Source organism: Hypoxylon trugodes (assembly GCF_022578975.1).
Source record: "Hypoxylon trugodes strain CBS 135444 unplaced genomic scaffold F4822scaffold_16, whole genome shotgun sequence".
In the NCBI taxonomy this organism is placed as follows: Eukaryota; Fungi; Ascomycota; class Sordariomycetes; order Xylariales; family Hypoxylaceae; genus Hypoxylon; species Hypoxylon trugodes.
In genome coordinates this window covers 18,467-38,652 of record NW_026250031.1, presented here as the reverse complement: position 1 = coordinate 38,652, position 20,186 = coordinate 18,467, and the positions used below count along the sequence as shown (strand labels likewise).

Genomic DNA, 20,186 nt, shown 5'->3' with positions numbered 1-20,186 from the left:
CCATCTGAGAATAGAGGGCGCCACCTGTGAACGCCCAAGCTAACTCTTCTGTTAGGCCGGAGACAGGTAGCCCGAAGCCTTGCAAGATTGGTATAGTATGGAATGTAAGAGCGTGTATATCGCGAAGAAGCCAATCTTAATAAGTTAGGTCAGATAACATAGAATAGCAAGGGATAGGCGATTCTACTTGTATAAAATAAGTATAGATTAACTACATTCCTATCTCTTGATTAAGACTCTAAACTTTTCTGTTTTCTTTCATAATTGAGAGTGTAGTTTACAAGGTTCTATTATCTGCTTTAGGTTGGTAAAGTTATATTTTCGTCAGCCCTGCTTTTTTTGAATCTATATATAAGCTAGAGGATATCCGTAGCGGAGACCGTTTAGCACTTGCTCTAAAGGGCGAAGATGGGGCGGTTGGCATTTCCAGCCTCGCGGTCTGCCTTCGAGGGAGCTTTGGCAAGCACCCGGACACGCCTCCGCTACGAAAGGACGCTCTCACTACGGATAGATCTCGGAGTCTTGACCAAGAGATGAAACTACAGCCAGCCTAGACTTGTCTCGAATAACCACTTGTCACTTGATATTGGCTCGACCTTCTGGTTTGCCTAGTCTTATAACCAAAGCTGTATATGGACATGATAGGCCAGGGCCAATACATACCTTACAAAATGCAATTTCCTATATCCCATTACCATACCACACGCATCCTACGAGTATCGTGGCCGCCTCTATCTCCTTAAATAAGCCGGAGCTACCTAGTTTGATAGCCTGTCTCATATGGGAATGGACGAGGTGAGTACCATTAGTACCACTCCGCGTACCAGCGCTTCCTCATCCCACATCCCCGCTCTCTGATACTCATCACCGGGCTTCTAGGACGTATCACGCGGTCCGATGTAACTACATCAGGACATAGCCATGACCCCTCGTGCCGAGGCGCAAGAGATGGGACTGTAGTCCGTTCTTTGCAGTTTATTGAGTAGCCGAACTCCAGCGTTCAACTGTATCCCATACCGTCCGGGATAAGACAACACTTGTCGGTATGGCGACAAATATTTCAGTTGCTGGATGGTATGCCATTGCTGGTGGATCGTCTTTTCTGTTTTTTGTGCTGTTTCGATTGCTTCAGATCTTCCGTTCAAAGATGGGGACTTGGTTCAATCGACACGCATTCTATCCAATTCTAATCGCTCATGTGACTCGTCTCCAGGCTATGTTCCTGCTGGCTTACGGAACAGCCAACATTATCGTCTTGGTATTTTTTTTTTTTTTTTTTTTTTTTTTTTTTTTTTTTTGCGAGGCAGGGCTGACCTTCAACAACGGGCTGCTGTCATCTTGACCCTCAACATGATACCTCTTTTCCTCGGTGGGCGCACCAGCCCTCTCGCCGACCTTGCCAATGTCTCGCTCCGGACTTATCATTTGTGGCACGTCTGGTTAGGCCATATTGCTGTCGCTTAAGGGTTGCTTCATGCTGGTATAAGCATTTCACGAGGCCCGTCGAGGCGAGATACGCTAGCTATATCCGGATGGATTGTAAGTGCATTGACAATGAAATGTTAGCACAAGGCTCATGTGCCATTTAGGCTGCGGTCCTCCTAGTTCTTCTATTACTGATTTCGCCGCCACCAGTACGCAGGCGGCTAGGGGTTTTATACGCAATACTTGTTATGGCACTTGTAGCATCCTGATAGGAAGCCATCACCAACATATGTAAGGATGGAGGCTGATAGGTTTGTTGGAAGCGCTGTAAGGTGCTGTATTCACATAAGGCACTAATACAGCTCTTGGCAAATCTCGTATCCGAGAAGGGAAGCTATACTGAATATCATGTACTATCGTTAAACAAGCATAAAGAAAGTAGCTATTCCTGGACTCAAGGGGGGAAGATAAGGTAAGCAGATCGTAAAAAGATTATAGTGATTAATACATGCCCTAGAAACCCATTTTAACAATACTACTCTGGCACGTGCTTGCACAGAAACCTTTGAACAAAACACCAGTGTTTATCGCTGCGGGACTATGGATACTGTCGACGGTATACCAGACGGCGCTATATTTGCGATGGAGGGCAGGTACACATCTCGAAGTGCACTGGTCTGAAAACAAGGCTACGTATCTCAAGGTCCGCTTAAGAAACCCTTTTCGATCCTATCCAGGGATGTACTTTTACCTTTACTTTTCCGGCCTTCCGCTTCGCCTTAAGCTTCAAGGGTTTCCTATGATGGTATTTTTCTGGAAGATCCTCCCTGGTGAAGCCGTCACAGGAGAAATTAATTTCCTGGTCTAGCATAGCGCCCAGCTATCCGGCCGGAACCTCGACTGGTTCTTCTTAGAAGGCCCTTATGGCAAAGATCTCCGCCTAGAAACCTACGAAACTGTAATCCTCATCGGGGAGGGCATCGGAATTGCCGGTATACTACCGTATGCATTGCACCTGGCCCATCGGCGCCAGCATGATGAGAAATTCAAAACAACGAATACGCCCCTCTATAAAGATGTCACGAGGAAAGTCGATCTGTTGTGGAAGCTAGATAAGGACGAGGAGGAGAACTGGCGCAAGGACCAACTGACAGAAATAATGCACCTTGATGCGAAAAAAGTAAGGCCCCTCTCCCTAGTCCCTTTTTCACTAACACCGTAGACTTTGGTGTCGGGGCGATTGTTCTATCCTTCGAACAACCAATCATCAACTACACGTTTCCGGTGAATCTGCCAAATTCTGGAAGACCTATTCAGGGTACTCGGATAAGATGGTTGATGAGAGCATCGACCACTATATTAAATGGAATTCATATTCCCTTGGTAAGGGCATAGCGTTGGGTAAGTGAAACAACTATTCGGGTTGAACTTCTTTAACATGCAACGAACAGTCTGCGGATCATCACGATTCTCTCGACGGATCCGTGAATTTACCGTCACTTCACCACACTTACAGGTGGACTTTGCAGAAACGGAATTTATACCCCACTCTCAATCACAGCCGGTAGCCAATACCGAATGAAATGGGAACAAACGAGCAAAAGACTAACCGACTTCGGTGGCATTGCCCTAAGCCGCCTTCAGCCATCGTACAAAGCCCAGAACCGCAAAGTTACGGTTAAGGATATCAGAATTGCGCATACATTGGATTCGGAATCCCGATATTAGTAGTGGAAACTGAAGCATCGATGGTTGACTTTCAGGACATTATCCAAAACGCGATCGTTTGCCTATGAAAGCTCTTATGTTTCTGATGTCTTGTACTGTGTCTCCTTGCAACCCAGTTAGGATTTCATTTCAATAGATTTAATCTGAACCTCTGGATGAACCTCTTGGTTGTGTTTTTGTAACCAGTTTTCATATGTGATAAATGCCTATTAAGTTGCTCGATATTGAATAGAAAAGGGGGTGGCTGGTGTTGTGGCGTAAGCCTTCCTGGTTCAGTACTTCGGTACCCACAAGCGTAAGGTAGAAAGTTATACATTTATTTCAGTTTAATTATTGTAACTACATGTAACTAGGAGAATGGTACTGGTAGCCTTCTTAGTTAGCTAATGGCAATCCCGTTTAGGACGGCAGCGGCTTATGAGGCCACTTCTTTCATTCATGGGTGTATTTATTTAGCTGGGCTTTCGTATAATCAGACCATTTAAGAGAGTGTCCTTCTCGATTCAACTCGATCCCGGCCCCCGAACGTGGGCTAGTTTACGACAAGAAGTTCTCTGAAGCATGGGAGCCTGCCCCCCACTGCCGGAAGATTTGTAGCGGCGGAGAGAAAGAATATTATAGCTAGGCCACGGTATCGTAGCATGAGGGTTCACTTACAACGAGAAGGCCCTCGCTCCTAGAACAGGTATTGATTACCCTCACAAGATCCCTCTAACCTGTCTCACCAGCGAATGAAGAAGCAGAATGAAGCAAGTAGGGCCAATGCATGCGAGAAGATTCCAAATTCGCTACCCTCTCGATCATGAACACCAGGCTAGGCACTCTCCGATGATCATCACACCCTTTCGGAATGCTCGGCATCATTTTTGCGGTGGGGTTGGTGTCGGGCGTGTGTATATAAGGATCGATACCCTCGCCGCGACGCGTTTCCTTTCTTCTTCTCTTTCTACTCCCTCCTCACCCCCTTTTATTTTTTCACCACAAACGGATCATAGAGATAATTTCGTCGAACATGTCCGAACCTAAGTCAACTTGGACCCCCGGCACGACCTGTGGCGACCTCTACGCGAGGAAGGTATTTTACCGACCACAAATTGACCTGACGGGCGTTGAACGGAATTGTGTTTGTTGTTGGCAAGACATCGAAGGCACTGGTTATATGTTGCAGGACTGTGGTCATGTAAGTCACCCATTATTGGGAAGACCTGCCCCTAACATGTTGTCTCCTTTAGGTACTGTGTTCGTTGTGCGAACATACAGGTCTTCGTGAATGCCCGAGCCCGAGTTGCGGCAACGAACTACAGAGTATTCGCCAAGTGTTTGGGCTGCAAGATCCTTGCTCTATCTGCTTTCATTCAATGGATGACTTCGTGTGGATGAGGCATTGTGGTATGTAGGACGCCCCGCGCTACGAGATGTGATACTGACCTCACAATAGGACACGTATTCTGCCGAAAATGTATCACGACATGGTGCAGGGACTGCCCCAATTGTCGCAAAAGGTGCCTAGATCATGACGATGGTTTCTGTCGAGTTGAGAAATGCTTTCGTCTAGTAAACATAATTAACCTAGGAAGAACGATACAGAAGCGCATAGTCGAATGGATCGAGTGTTAACAACCTTAAAATTTATGATTATTAACGCTGGGCTTTTCATATTCTTAGTTATCTCCACAATAGCTAACGTAGTGAATACATTATCTACAATAATACCTAATTAACCCTTCCCTTTCCTCCTTTTTCTTACCACTGTTAAATGCATGTAGGTACCTATTTATGTATTTGTCGCAATTTGCAAGTTTTATTCAAATAGACGGGGCATCTTTGGGGCATCTTTAGGGCGGGCGGGTAGCCTGCTTTCCAAAGGCCAGGGACTTAACATTCATGCTTACGCGCCCTGGGCAGGTCTCGACCAGTTGGCAAATATATTTGTACGTTGCTTTCCGTTTTTTGGCTTCCTATTCCCCTTCTCCAGAACCTTTCGGGGCTAACTAGATTCGTAGAGGTTTTGTTCTCACAACCTTTCCGAGGCTTGAATAATATCACATTTCCAGTTGTCGCACCACCCCAGCTTTTACCATTAGCATACCGGCAAAGGAAACCAAAAAAGCAGTAGAATGAAATTTGTAGGAACTTTCTTCGGGGTTTACGGTGGAAATCTGGATCACAATGTCAGGTCAGTATATAGCAAACCGAATTTCAATTTTACGATTCCGTTTCTGGAATCGAAAATACAGGTACTGAAATGCAAAACCCACTAAGCCTACCTACCTAGGTAGGTAGACAATCTTCCTTTAGTATAAATTTCATTGTGGGGCACACGATTATGAAGTGGCAAACTCATCCGCGCCTCTTACTTACCACCTTACTAGAGATGGCTTCTCCCACCTCGCACGATCAGTTACCCATAACCCAGCTAAGGCGACTTGCGAAGTTAAGGGAACTACGTCAGAAAAAGGGCTCAACAAAATAGCTGCTCATCGATCTACTTCAAGGAGAAGTGTGACGAACCTATACCCCGGACTGGGTATAGTCGTTGCTGGATCGGCTGATCCGGAATGTCTTGATTTGAAGGTAACAATACTCGTAGGAAGTCAAGTAGCAAAATAGAGTCTGTTCGTCAGAGAGGTATGGAGTCCTCTCACTATGTTCTCGTAGCTTGAGGGAATAGTCTTAGATTAATAACTAAAGAACTATGAAGAGAGTGACTAATTATATAGGAAATTCCTTCTTCCTTATATATTCTTCTGTACTTATATATGATTTATATTAGATATCTAGTGATCACATTAATCACTGATCTAACTAATCCCGAAGATTCATTACTGGATCATGATATTAATCCCAATGATCCATACTGATCAGAAGGATCATGATCCTTCTGATCCATGTCACGTGATTCCATCGGTTCATCCTTCTTCCGGTTGATGCCTTCTTCACTGGGTCCCCTCTTGGGTTTATTGGGTTATGACAAAAACCTAGAATCTACTGACCTAACCAGGATATAGGTTCATTATACACATCTTTTCCGGAACTAAGTCATAATTTATATTAATATTATCAAAAATATTATCTCTTTTATATCTCTAGATTAAGACAAAGAGATCTGTAATTTCTCTTGATCCATGCTATCTGGATGAATCCAAGCACCCATATCTTATACACAGATGACTCACAGAAGAAACACTATTCTAATAGGACCCTTCAAAACTGGGCAGTTTTCTGTAAGCTGACCCGCATCAGGGTCGAAAAAGCCTTCTAGCTCTGCGTCGAGAAAAGGATTAGGGAGATCTCGTAGAAAATTTAACAGCTTGCCAAGGGTGGCGAATCTATCCGCACCGGTGTCCAAGACACGTCAACATACCAGGAAGCGAAATGGGAGACAAGTTAGTTAAAGCGGCCTTGGTTTGAAGATCGCGGAAGGGTTCGAGTCATAATTTACATTCCTGGACTTATTTAGGTACGTACCCTTTTCTGCCAGATTTATTTAGGTACGTACCCTTTTCTGCCAGATTTATTTAGGTATGTACCCTTTTCTGCCAGATTTATTTAGGTATGTACCCTTTTCTGCCAGACTTATCTAGGTACGTACCCTTTTTTGCCGGATGTATCTGGGCATATCTTATCTGTATGTAACCAAACGTTATTTTATTTTTAGTTGTTTCTAAAGCTTCTTAAAAAAATTTATATTAAGTATAAAAACTTTTAGGAATTTATAACAATCAAGAGCTTAAACACAATCCTGAATGGTCAATTGAATAGCCTAGTGCGCGACGCATCATCCAATGCGCCCAAAAGGCACCATGGCAACCTCATGGCCCAACGCGAGAGCATGACCAATCGAAACACACAAGCATGCCACATATATCAACAAGTACCTTCGAGACGCCCTCCTTTACCTAGAAGCCCAGGATCAACCTGTCCCTGCCAATATAGTCAATAATATAAGCTACTTGTCACAAACTGACATATTGGGCTTCTTCGGTCGACCACGTTTGCATGTTTTGGAAGGTCGGGAGATGTCATTACCCTTCAGATATGTATCGTATGCTTCCGTGCCTTCCATTAATTCCACCGGTTCCCAAGTCAATTTTTGAAAGTTGCGCCATTTAACGTGGAGCTGGAGCCCTTTATTACCGGGCTTGGTGAATTTATGGCCCCGAATCTGCTCCACAGCATATTCTTCATTGCAATCTTGTATGGAGCCTTCAGCCTCGGAACCAACGGTGCGTAACATGCCTTGCTCCATAGAGAGTTCTGTTCCAGTAGATGGCCGGTCCTCTCGATTTCTATTTGTACAGCTACAGGCCCCTCGGGATACGCTGGGGCAGGTAAATTGCAACTGGAAGATGGTATAGTTGCCCACCGTTACCCGCTTTAGGACAGCGCCCTGAAGAGGCCATTCCTCGAATGCCGCGGTAGGCGTCCCTGGAATATCCTCTTCGTCGCTATGAATCTGAGAAGATGGCGGCGTGGAGATGCTGTGTGGGCCAGGGGATCTCTCGAAGCCACTTGAGCGATAGTGACGTTTGTTTGGCATCTTGGAGCCAGGTGGGTTTCTACGCCGTTTTCGCCGCCCAGTATAGTCACCATCACTAGTGTCCTCGTCGTTGGAATCGAAGCTAGACTTGCTGGGGGAACGGCGATTCTTAGCAAGTGCTGCCGTTCTCGGTCTTAACTTCCATTTGACCTTTGGCGGTTCTTGGCGACCATTGTCGCCGCTAGCCAGGTCATGTGGATCAGTAATTTCTTCCGGCCGCGTGGGAGAAAGCGTAGAGATCCTGAGTGAGCTGGGCAGTGATGGAAATTCGACTCTAGATGGTGAGGCATGAGAGGTCACCTTACCAGATTCATAGTCGCTAACGGGTTTCTGCCCAGTCTCAGAGGGAAGACTACCAGTGCGCCGTAGCGCCGGAATACATAATGGTGCTGGAGAACCCTGCGGGCTAGACGGTTGTTGCTGTTGGCTCGATGCAATCTTATCCATAGCTCTTTGTGTGAGGAACGGCTCTTTGGAGATTATGTTGATACCGTTACTAGCACTAAGCGCATCTTTGGGAGTTTCGTCTAAAAGCCACGTTAGTTTTGGCACATCGCCTAAAGACGAGAAATCTATATGCGAACCTAGATCAGCCGTGTTGTCATTTTCGGCGCTGTTACGCTGGACCCGTCCCCCAGCTTCATCATTGCTATCGCCTTTGCTCCAAGCGCCATTCAGTCGCATATACTTTTGAGAAATGTCGTCTGATTGCAAAGGACGGGTATTGTGATGCCCTGGGCAGGGTGAATGAGGAGTTGGGACTTTTGGCGGAATCGCGTGGGGTATCTCGGCGGCTATATATCGTGTGTCACCGAATGTCAGCTCTGCCCCATACAAAGCGATGCTTGCGAGCATTGGCTGGTCCCACTCCATTGGTAGAGTTCCGTGCTGTTGGCTATATTTTGTCTGCTGATGGACCAATGTAGATTCGTCACTGATAGCGGTGGGAGCGGAATCGGATATAGAGGAAGACAATTTGCCTTCTAAAATATGTTAGATCAGAACAGCTCGTTGCAAATGGAAAATGCGTAGACGTACCAGGAGTAGCAATACTGCCAAACTCGACGTCTCTGGGACCATGCCGATAAAGCTCGCTAAGCGGTTGGAATAAAGTATTGGATGCACTATTACTGAGATCGTATTCATCAGACTCCCAATTGTTAGATAATAGCAAGGCATCACCTGGCGAGTTCCCAGTAGGCATTAACGTGGCAGCCCCGGAAGCAGCAGATATTTCATGATTTAGCATGTCGTCAGTCATGGCGTCGGAGTGCGAGTATGCACAGATTGCAAATAATGCTAATATGGAACGATTTCTAAGTGTAAGCTAAGAAGCATACTTGACAATTTGGCTCAGGGACAGGTGGAACATATATACGTATGGGAGACGGGCGGGCTTCGCAATAGGACTAGAGAAGTAAGCGTATTCTCGTTTTCCACTAGATCTCTTTTTATTAACCCCAGCATCCTGGCGATAAAAGCATGCTAATTTGCGAGCTGCCCTCCACATGATAGCAAGGGAACAAAAAACAAAGCACAGCTTCCTCAGTCCCTCGTATTTCTGCCAATCGTATAACTGCCCGGAACCAGACGAGACAGCTAGAGACAGTCCTCACAGGGGCATCGCCGTCGCCGCCGCAAATCATCTCCCCAATCTAACGGCACATGGTTCACGGCGTCTCCAATGTTGGTTCGAGAAGGCTTGGTCGGTGACAAAGGTGCATCGTTGTCTCCAACTTCCGGCCCTTTTCTGCATGAACTCGTATCCCATTAATCACGTCATTTCAGCCCAGCACCAATAACAGGCTGAGCTTCTACAGCGCTGCCTTGTACGCCTTCCTGCTGTACCCAGCAAACACCTTCGCATGACACGGATCTGCCTTGCCATTGCCACAAATGAAGGGGAATTGTCCCTCATATCACGCCCCAGAGGGATTAGTGCATTGCCATGGGTCTAGAGAGGCCACGTCAGCTCGAGGACCAGCCGAAACTCATCCACCGCGTCTTGCTACTGGCCATCAGTCCAATCATGACCTCCTGCAATCAGCCCGCAGACGCAAATGTCAACTTCCTGAATTGTGATGCTAAGAAAGGGAGGCCTCCTAATTTCCACAAACATACGATCGTCGCCTACGGCATTTTTGTAATTAGCCAAGACAGGGAGGCGATGCCAACAGTGCCAAAGATCCTGTAAGCGGACTGGGATTCTGCGTGAACAGATAGAAAGAAGGCAGCTGGTGGCATACAGGGTGGGGACACAAATGCGTCGTTGTAGAGGCTAGATAGGTTTGCGAGAATTGCATATGGCTGTCTCCATTGAAGAGACCAGAGGATAGAATCGAGATGAAGTTCGAAGTTGGAGTTTAGAGGGAAAGCGAGAGGGCTAAGGAGTTTCAAGAGAGCGAGCGGTGGCCAGCTCGAATTTCAGCGCGACACAACAATACAAACAGTACGGCCTGAAGAATAGAGCCAAACAAGGGGAATTAAGAACCCAGGATCTTAAGCGAAATAGAGGGAAGAGGGCGCGACCGCGAAGGTTCGGTGGAGACGAAGCATGGAAAAAGGAGGGCACGAAAAGTCAAGAATACAAGACCGTGACAGATGGGAGGACAGTTCTATATATGCGGCGGCGCGAGACGCGACGTCGCCATGGGCCAATGTCAAAAAGCGGCGAGTGGGGCGAACGTCAGCACTTGACCTGATCGGGACGGCGCCAAACCCGGCGCGGCTTGCACCGCGTTCCCTTTTACCATAAAAAACATTATATGGATAATAAATAAATATAAAATAAGAATTATTAATAAATAAAGTTATCCTAAAATTGAAAATAATATCACTAAGAATAGAAATATTTATTATTAGAATTTTAATATTATAAGTTAAATTTAAATAATATTTTAAATTTTTATAATATAAAATGGTAATATATTATAATAAAAAGAGAATTAAAAGATTAATTCTATATAAAAAAAATAAGGTTTATTTTTTATAAGATAAATAATATTTTATATTAAAAATATCTTAGATTTAAATTAAAAAACCAAATAAGAAATTGGATTTTAAGAAATTAAAACCTTTTTTAATTAAAGAAATCCTTTTAAGAATAAATTATTAATTATAATTATTAATAAATATAAAATTAAAAATTAATATATTTTATATTGTTATATTTGAATTAATATTTAAAAATATTGAATTTAAAAAAAGATTTAAAAGAATATAATATTAAAATTATCTATAATTTTAAGATTATTAATAATTAGATTAAATATTTTATTAAATAATTTGATTATTTAGAAAAGAATAATATTTAAGAATTATAGGAATATTTTATAAATAAAAAGATCTAAAAATTAATTAAAGATTTTTATTATTAGAATCTAAATTAATTAATAATAATAAATTAAAGTTTATATCTTTAAGGGAAAAATTAAAGAAAAGATTGATTATGGAAATTATATTAATTTATATTTTAATATTATATTATTATTTCTTTGTCAGATATTATTTCTTTTTTAATTATTTTTATTCTTTTAGTTCTTCTAAACTTTAGAAATTATATTAAAATATCTTTAGATTTTTTTCTTTTAATAATTCTTTTTATTACCTAAATTATTTAATATAAATTAAAGTTTTAATTATTTTGGTATAAAGATATTTAAAGGTTTTTTTAACCTAATATTTTTAAATGGATAACTATTTTTCTTTATTTTTAAATTAGGAAAAGGAATTAATGGAAATGTTTATCCTATTATATTAATAATAATATAAAATATATTCATTATATTTTTTAGATATTTTAATTATTATTATATATTTAAGATTATAATTAAAATAATATAAATATAATATAATATTTATATTAAAATTAATCTTGTTAATTTGTTTTAAAAGTTTTATATGTTCTTATTTTTAATTAATATATTTATATTTTATAAATAGATTAGTAAATATAATAAAGATTAAATTAAAAAGGATTTACCAGGAAAAAAAATCTTTAAGAATAAAGGAATTAAAGAAGGGAAAAATAATATTATAAATTATATAGGTTTATAAGGATATAAGATCCTAGAGGAAATCTTTTTTTTTATTAAAGTGGGATAGGAGTGTATAATATATAATATAGATGAATATAAATAAAGGTATTTAGTTTCATCTAATGAATGTAACATAAATAAATATGGATAAATATATTTAATTTTATTTAATAAATATAATAAAGGATAAATATAAATAAGGAAATCTAATTTTATTTATAAAAAAGATAATAATAAAAAATATTTATATAATTATTATAATTCTCCTATATATTTAATTATTTTTTTATGATTCTTTAGTTATTAATTTAAGATTATTTTTTTAAACATAATAAGAGGATTTTAGGCTTTTTTGATGAATAGAATATATTTAATTATTTAACCTATTATTGATATTATTACCTTTAAATTAAAAAAATTCCAGATTAGTTAATCTAATAATGACTATACTTTTCTAAGGCATAGGTTCGTCATAGATTGGTTAATCCGGGATTTCTTAATTTGAAAGTAATAATATTAATAGTAGGTTAAGTGGTTAAGTTAGTTCTGTTTGTCAGAGAGGCTTAGAGTTCTCTTATTATATTTAAAAGAATAGTCTTAGATTGATAATTAAAGAGTTATGAAAAAATAATTAGATATATAGGAGAATTATGGTAATTATATAGATATTCTTTATTATTATTTTCTTTATAGATAAAATTAGATCTCCTTATCTATATTCATCCTTTATTACATTTGTTAAATGAGATTAGATATATTTATCTATATTTATCTATGTTATATTTATTGGATGAGACTGGATATCCTTATCTATATTTATTTATGTTATGTGTTATGTATTTCTATTGTCATTGTTTCATTTTGGTAAGGAAAAAGGTTTCTTTTAGGATTTTATATCTTTGTTAGACTTATATGATTTATAACATTATTTCTTCCTTCCTTAATTCCTTTATCCTTGAAGATTCTTTTTCTTGGTAAATCCTTTTTAATTTAATCTTTATCATATTTACCAATCTATCTGTAAAATGTAAATATATTAATTAAAAATAAGAATATATAGAATTTTTAGAATGGATTGGTAGGATTAATTTTAATATAAATATTATGTTATATTTATATTATTTTAATCATAATCTTAAATATATAATGGTAATTAAGGTATTTAAAAAGTGTAATAAATATATTTTATATTATTGTTAATGTAATAAAATAAATATCCTTATTAATTTCTTTTCCTGGTTTGAAAATGAAGAAAAATGGTTGTTTATTCAAGAGTATTAGGTTAAAAAGGCCTTTGAATATTTTTATATTAAAATAATTAAAGCTTTAGTTTATGTTAAATAATTTAGGTAATAAAAGGAATTATTAAAAGAAAAAGGTTTAAAGATATTTTAATATAATTTTTAAAACTTAGAGGAATTAAAAGAACAAGAATAATCAAAAAAGGAATAATGTCTGGCAGGGGAATAATAATATAATATTAAGGTATAAATTAATATAATTTTTATGGTTAACCCCTTTTTTAATTTTTTCTTTAAGGATATAAACTTTAATTTATTATTATTAATTAATTTAGATTCTGGTAGTAAAAATCTTTAATTAATTTTTAGATCTTTTTATTTATAAAATATTCTTATAATTTTTAGATATTATTTTCTTTTAAATAATCAAATTATTTAATAAAATATTTAATCTAATTATTAATGATTCTAAAATCCCAAATAGCTTTGATATTATATTTTTCTGGGTCTTCCTTTAATTCAATATATTTTTCAAATTCAATATTTTTGGATATTAGTTTAAATATAACAATATAAAATATATTAATTTTTAATTTTAAATTTATTAATAATTATAGATGATAGTTTATGTTTAAAAGGATTTCTTTAATTAAGAAAGGTCTTAACCTCTTAAAATTTAATTTCTTATTTGGTTTCTTAGTTTAAATCTATGATATTTTTAATATTAAATATTGTTTATCTTATAAAAGATAGATCTTATTTCCCTTATACAGAATTGATCCTTTAATTCTCTTTTTATTATAATATATTACCATTTATTTTTGTAAAAATTTAAGATATTATTTAAATTTAGTTTATAATATTAGAATTCTGATAATAAATATTTCTATTTAAGATAATATTATTTCTAATTCAAGGATAACCTTATTTGTTAATGATTTATATTCTATATTTACTTATTATCCATATAATATTTCCTATAATAATATTTTAATAATATTATTTATTAAAATATTATATAAAGATATAGTAAATAATAGGAATTTTATCTAATTATCTTATTCATAATTAACATAACTTTATAAATATTATTCCAATATTTGGTTTAGTTATTCCATTTAGCCATTAATCTGAAAATAAGTTATTATAGAAAATTTCTATTTGACCCCTAATCTTTTCATTAGGTTAATCTAAAATTTTAAGGTAAAGAATTTATCTTTATTTAAAATAATCTTCTTTAATAGTCTATATTTATTAAAAACTTTTTTAATAAATTTAAAAACCAAATCTTTGGCTATATAAATCTTTTTAAATGACATAAAATACCCATATTTTGTGAATTTATCAATAATAACCTATATATTATTATATTCCTCCTTGATTACTAAATATTATGATTTAGGTAGTTTAATGATAAAATCCTATATAATAATATCCCATAATTTATTTAGAATCTTAATAAATTATAAAAACCTATATAATTTATATTTGGTTTTTTTAATCTTATTACAAATATTATAATTTAAGATAACCTTTCTAATTATCCCTTTAATTCCCAGAAAGTTATATATTTCCTATAATTATATAATTATTTTAAAAATTCCTAAATATTTATATAAAAAATGTTTATATATCTTTTATATAAATTCTTCTTGTAATATTAATAATATATAGGTTTTTCTATTATATAATATTATATCTTTAATGATAAAATCTTATATTAATAAAATATCTTTAATTTATAAGGTTTTTTCTTTGATCCTTTATTCCCATTTATGTTATAATTTAATCAGATATATCACTAATAATATTAGGGTATTATTGGATATTTTTTAGAATATTACCCTTTCTTTTCTGACCTTTTTAATATTAAAATCTTTTAATTTATTAAGAATATCTACCTAAATATTTTCTTTTCCTTTAATATAATAAATTTTAAAGTTGAAATATATAAGATTATTTATTTACTATGATTATCTATTATTAAATACCTTAATAATCATAAGAGATTTAAGATTATAATGATCCAAATAGATTTTTAAAGGTTTAATAATTCTTAATACCTATAATTTCCATTTTTTTAATATTTAATAAATGATCATAAATTTTTAGTTATATATTTTATATCTTATTTTTAGTTTTTTAAAAGTTTTGGAAAAATAAATAATTAAATATTATTTTCTATCATCTTCCAGTTATTCCAATATTATTCTTATTATTCTATTCAAAATATTAATATATAATTATTTTTTTTTATTTAAATTAGATAATCTTATTATTAGATCTCTTATTATAATCTTTTTTATTTCTTAGAATATCTTTTTTGCCTTTTATATCCATTTAAAATCCTTTAGATTTTTAATATATATTATAGTCATTATTAATTCCATAATTTTCTTAAAATCCTTAATTAAAACTTTGTTATAATTATAGAAATTATAAAAGACTTATATTCCCATAATGGTTTCTAAGATTAATCATTCCCTAATTATAAATATTTTGGATTTTTGGATCTTGATTCTTCCTAGAAAAATTATATATCCAAAATAATTAAATCTTTAGACAAAAAAATCACTTTTATCTAGATCCATAAAAAGCTTAGCTTTTTTTAAAGCCTTAAATACTTTATATATATCTTTCTCATATTATTTTCTGATTTTTAAATAAATCAGAATATTATTTAAATATATAAAAATGTTTTTTCTAAGAAATTATCATAGAATATCTTAGATCATTCATTAAAAAATAACTGATATATTTATAAATCTAAATGATATTACTAAACATTCAAAATGACCATATAATATTCTAATAATTATTTTCTATTTATCTCCTTTAATAATTTATATAAGGTTAAAGATAAATTTCAGATCTAATAATATAAACCATTTATTGTCACTTATTTCTTCTTTTAAATTCTTAATATATAATAAAAGATGTCCATCTTTAACTATGATTTCATTTAGTTATTAATAATTATAAACATCTTTTTATATTATTTCTCTTTTTTTATTTAGTTTAAATATTCTATTCTTATTCTTTTTAAATATTAAAAAAACTAAATATCTTACTAATGATTTTAATTTTCATATAAACCCTTTTACTTCCTTATTTTAGAATATAATATATAAGACTTTAGATTCATTCTGATTTAATCTATAAACCTGGTATATGTGACGAACCTATGCTTCAGAGAGGTATAGTCATTACTGGATTGGTTAATCTGGGGTTTTCTTGATTTAAAGATAACAATATTAATAATAGATTAAATAATTAAGTGCATTCTATTTGTCAGAGAGGCCTAAAGTCTTCTTACTATGTTCAAAAGAATAATTTTAAATTAATAATTAAAAAGTTATAAAAGAATAATTAAATATATAAGAAAATCGTGATAATTATATAAATGTTTCTTACTATTACCTTCTTTATAGATAAGGTTGGATCTCTTTATCTATATTCATCCCTTATTATACCTGCTAAATAAAACTAAATATATTCATCTATATTTATCCATGTTACACTTACTGGATGAGACTAGATACCCTTATTTACATTTATTTATGTTATGTGTTATGCACTTCTGTCCCATTTTGGCAAGGAAAAAGGTTTCCTCCGGGGTCTTACACCCCTGTAGGCCTGTGTGGTTTGTGACAGTATAGTTTTGGATATTCCTTTTCTTTTAATATTATTTTATAATCATATCAACTATATTCCAATATACCTATATCCATATCTAGATTATCCTAAAATAATTTTAGAAATATTTTTATATATTTTTCTTTAATTTTAATTTATTTTTGATCATTTAATTCTTTGATATCTATATGTTATATCATAAGGTATAAAGATATGGAATGTTCCTTTATAAGATTTCCTATTTATACTTACTATAATTACTATTTTAATTCACTTAAATTAGCCTCTTTCTGATGTTTAAAAGCTGAATCTTTTTCTGGCTTATCCTAATAGAATCAATTTTATATCTAGTTAATTCTTAGATTATTAATTTTAAACCATATCTTCCCCAAAATTAATTTATAATTTATATTAATAAAATTAAAAAATATTAATTTTTAATATTCTTAAATTAAAATAAAGAAAGCTACAATTTCTTTTTTAATTTTTCTTCTATTATAGACAATAAGGTTTTCATTAATGTTATTAACTTAATAAGATATTTTTTTTTTTGATATAATATTCTATATATATTAACCAATCTTAGATAGATTAAATTAATTATATATCCTAAATCAATCAAGATATTAAATTTATATCTTTTTTATATTATCTTTATAATTAAATAGGATCCTTTGATTATTCTTATTAAACATATTGATTTAACTTTATTTAATATTATTTATAAGATCTTCAATAATTTTTCCATCATATCCTATTGTTTATTAATTATATTAATCATTCTTTATAATAGATTTACTAATTATTTGATTCTTCCTTAAAAAGCTATAATCTTATTTTTTAAATATTATATTTTCCTTTAAGATTAATTAATTATCTCCTTATATCATAATAATATTTATTTATAATATCCATTTAGGATAATATTTAAATATTAGACCATTTGCTTTAAATACCCATAAACAGGCTTAATTAAGGTAATTATACCTTATTTCTCTTTATAAAATATTTGTGATGAACTTATTCCTTGAAAAGGTATAGTCATTACTGGATTAGCTAATCCAGGATTTTTTAATTTGAAGGTAACAATATCAATAATAGATCAAGTAATTAAATTAATTCTGTTTGTCAAAGAGGCCTAAAATTTTCTCACTATACTTAAAAGAATAATCTTAAATTAATAATTAAAGAATTATAAAAGAATAATTAAATATATAAAAGAATTGTAGTAATTATATAAATATTCTTTATTATTATTTTTTTTATAGATAAAATTAAATTTCTTTATTTATATTTATCCTCTATTATATTTATTAAATAAAATTAGATATATTTATCTATATTTATTTATATTATATTCATTAGATAAAATTAAATATCTTTATTTATATTTATCTATATTATATATTATACATTCTTATTTTATTTTAACAAAAAAAAAGGTTTCTTCTGGGATCTTATACCTTTGTAGGTCTGTATGATTTGTGATATTATTTCTTCTTTCTTTAATTCTTTTATCCTTAAAGATCTTTTTTTTTTGGTAGGTTTTTTTTAATTTAATCTCCATCATGTCCACCAATCCATCTATAAAATATAAACACATTAATCAAAAATAAGAATATATAAAGTTTTCAGAATGGATTAACAGGATTAATTTTAATATAAATATTATATCATATTTATATTATTTTAATTATAATTTTAAATATATAATAATAATTAAGATATCTAAAAAATATAATAAATATATTTTACATTATCATTATTATAATAAGATAAACATCCCTATTAATTCCTTTTCTTAACTTAAAAATAAAGAAGAATAATTATCCATTTAAAAGTATTAGGCCAAAAAGACCCTTAAACATCTTTATATTAAAATAATCAAGGCTTTAGCTTATATTAAATAACTTAGATAATAAAAGAAACTATTAAAAGAAAAAGACCTAAAAATATTTTAATATAGTTTCTAAAGCTTAGAAGAATTGAAAAAGTAAGAATAATCAGAAAAAGAATATTATCTAGCAGGGGAGTAGTAATATAATATTAAGGTGTAAACTAATACAACTTCTACAATCAACCCCTTCTCTAACTTTTCCTTTAAAAATATAAACTTTAATTTATCATTGTTAATTAATCTAGGTTCTAGTGATAAAAATCTTTAATTAACTTTTAGATTTTTTTATTTATAAGGTATTCCTATAATTCCCAGATATTATTTTCTTTTAAATAATTAAATTACTTAATAAAATACTTAATTTAATTATTAATAATCCTAAAATCATAAATAATTTCAATATTATACTCTTTTAAATCTTCTTCTAATTTAATATTTTTTTCAAATTTAATATCTTTAAATATTGATTTAAGTATAATAATATAAAATATATTGATTCTTAATTTCATATTTATTAATAATTATAGTTGATAATTTATTCTTAAAAAAGTCTTTTTAATTAAAAAAGATCCCAATTTTTTAAAATCTAATTTCTTATTTGGTTTCTTAATTTAAATTTAAAATGTTTTTAATATAAAATGTTACTTATTTTATAAAAGATAAACTTTATCTCCCCTATATAAAATTAATTTTTTAATTCTTTTTTTATTATAATATATTGCCATTTTATGTTATAAAAATTTAAGATATTATTTAAATTTAATTTACAATATTAAGATTTTAATAATAAATATTTTTATTCTAAATGATATTATTTCTAATTCTAGGATAGCCTTATTTATTAATGGTTCCTATTCTATATTTATTTATTATCCATATAGTGTCTCTTATGATAACATCTCAATAATATTATTAATCAAAATATTATATAAAGATATAATAAATAATAAAAATTTTATTTAATTATCTTATTCATAATTAATATAATTTTATAAATATTGTTCCAATATTTGATTTAATTATTTTATTTAGCCATTAATTTAAGGATAAATTATTATAGAAAACTTTTATTTAACCCCCAGCCTTTTCATTAGGCTAACCCAAAATTTTAAAATAAAGAACTTATCTTTATTTGAAATAATCTTCTTTAATAACCTATATTTATTAAAGATTTTTTTAATAAATTTAAAAACTAAATCTTTAATTATATAAGTTTTTTTAAATAATATAAAATATTTATATTTTATAAGTTTATTAATAATAATTTATATATTATTATATTTTTTTTTAATTATTAGATATTATAATTTAAATAATTTAATAATAAAGTTTTATATAATAATATCCCATAATTTATCTGGAATCTTAATGGGTTATAAAAACCTATATAGTTTATATTTAATTATTTTAATCTTATTATAAATATTATAATTTAAAATAACCTTTTTAATTATTCCTTTAATTCTTAGGAAGTTATATATTTCCTATAATTATATAATTATTTTAAAAATTCCTAAATGTTTATATAAAAAATATTTATATATCTTTTATATAAATTCTTCTTATAATGTTAATAATATGTAGATTTTCTTATTATATAATATTATATCTTTAATAATAAAATCTTATATTAATAAAATATCTTTAATTTATAAGGTTTTTTTTTAATCTTTTATTCCTAT

At 31.7% G+C, this 20,186-nt stretch overlaps 3 protein-coding genes across 3 annotated transcripts; 2 read left to right on the top strand and 1 right to left on the bottom strand.

Annotated features, from left to right (window-relative positions):
- Positions 1 to 2,224: 2,224 nt before the first annotated feature.
- Positions 2,225 to 2,647, top strand: F4822DRAFT_435412 (uncharacterized protein; the record flags this gene model as incomplete). Its single annotated transcript, XM_051462169.1, has 2 exons — positions 2,225 to 2,230; positions 2,294 to 2,647. 2 exons carry the CDS (start codon positions 2,225 to 2,227, stop codon positions 2,645 to 2,647), a joined length of 360 nt encoding a protein of 119 aa, XP_051308377.1.
- A 3,597-nt stretch (positions 2,648 to 6,244) lies between these two features.
- On the bottom strand, positions 6,245 to 8,140 carry F4822DRAFT_439297 (uncharacterized protein; the record flags this gene model as incomplete). Its single annotated transcript, XM_051462621.1, has 2 exons — positions 6,245 to 6,281; positions 7,122 to 8,140. The coding sequence occupies 2 exons, from the start codon at positions 8,138 to 8,140 to the stop codon at positions 6,245 to 6,247; spliced, it is 1,056 nt and encodes a 351-aa protein (XP_051308376.1).
- Positions 8,141 to 9,598: 1,458 nt separating this feature from the next.
- F4822DRAFT_104120 (uncharacterized protein) lies at positions 9,599 to 10,094 on the top strand. The gene is made up of 2 exons (XM_051452355.1): positions 9,599 to 9,871; positions 9,942 to 10,094. The coding sequence occupies exons 1-2, from the start codon at positions 9,642 to 9,644 to the stop codon at positions 9,973 to 9,975; spliced, it is 264 nt and encodes an 87-aa protein (XP_051308375.1). The 5' UTR covers positions 9,599 to 9,641; the 3' UTR covers positions 9,976 to 10,094.
- The last annotated feature ends 10,092 nt before the right edge of the window (positions 10,095 to 20,186 follow it).

Coding starts and splice junctions, on each gene's coding strand:
- F4822DRAFT_104120 (XM_051452355.1), top strand. CDS start 9,642: ATGGGTCTAGAGAGGCCACGTCAGCTCGAGGACCAGCCGAAACTCATC. Junction 9,872..9,941: donor AGGGAGGCGATGCCAACAGT/GCCAAAGATCCT, acceptor GGTGGCATACAG/GGTGGGGACACAAATGCGTC.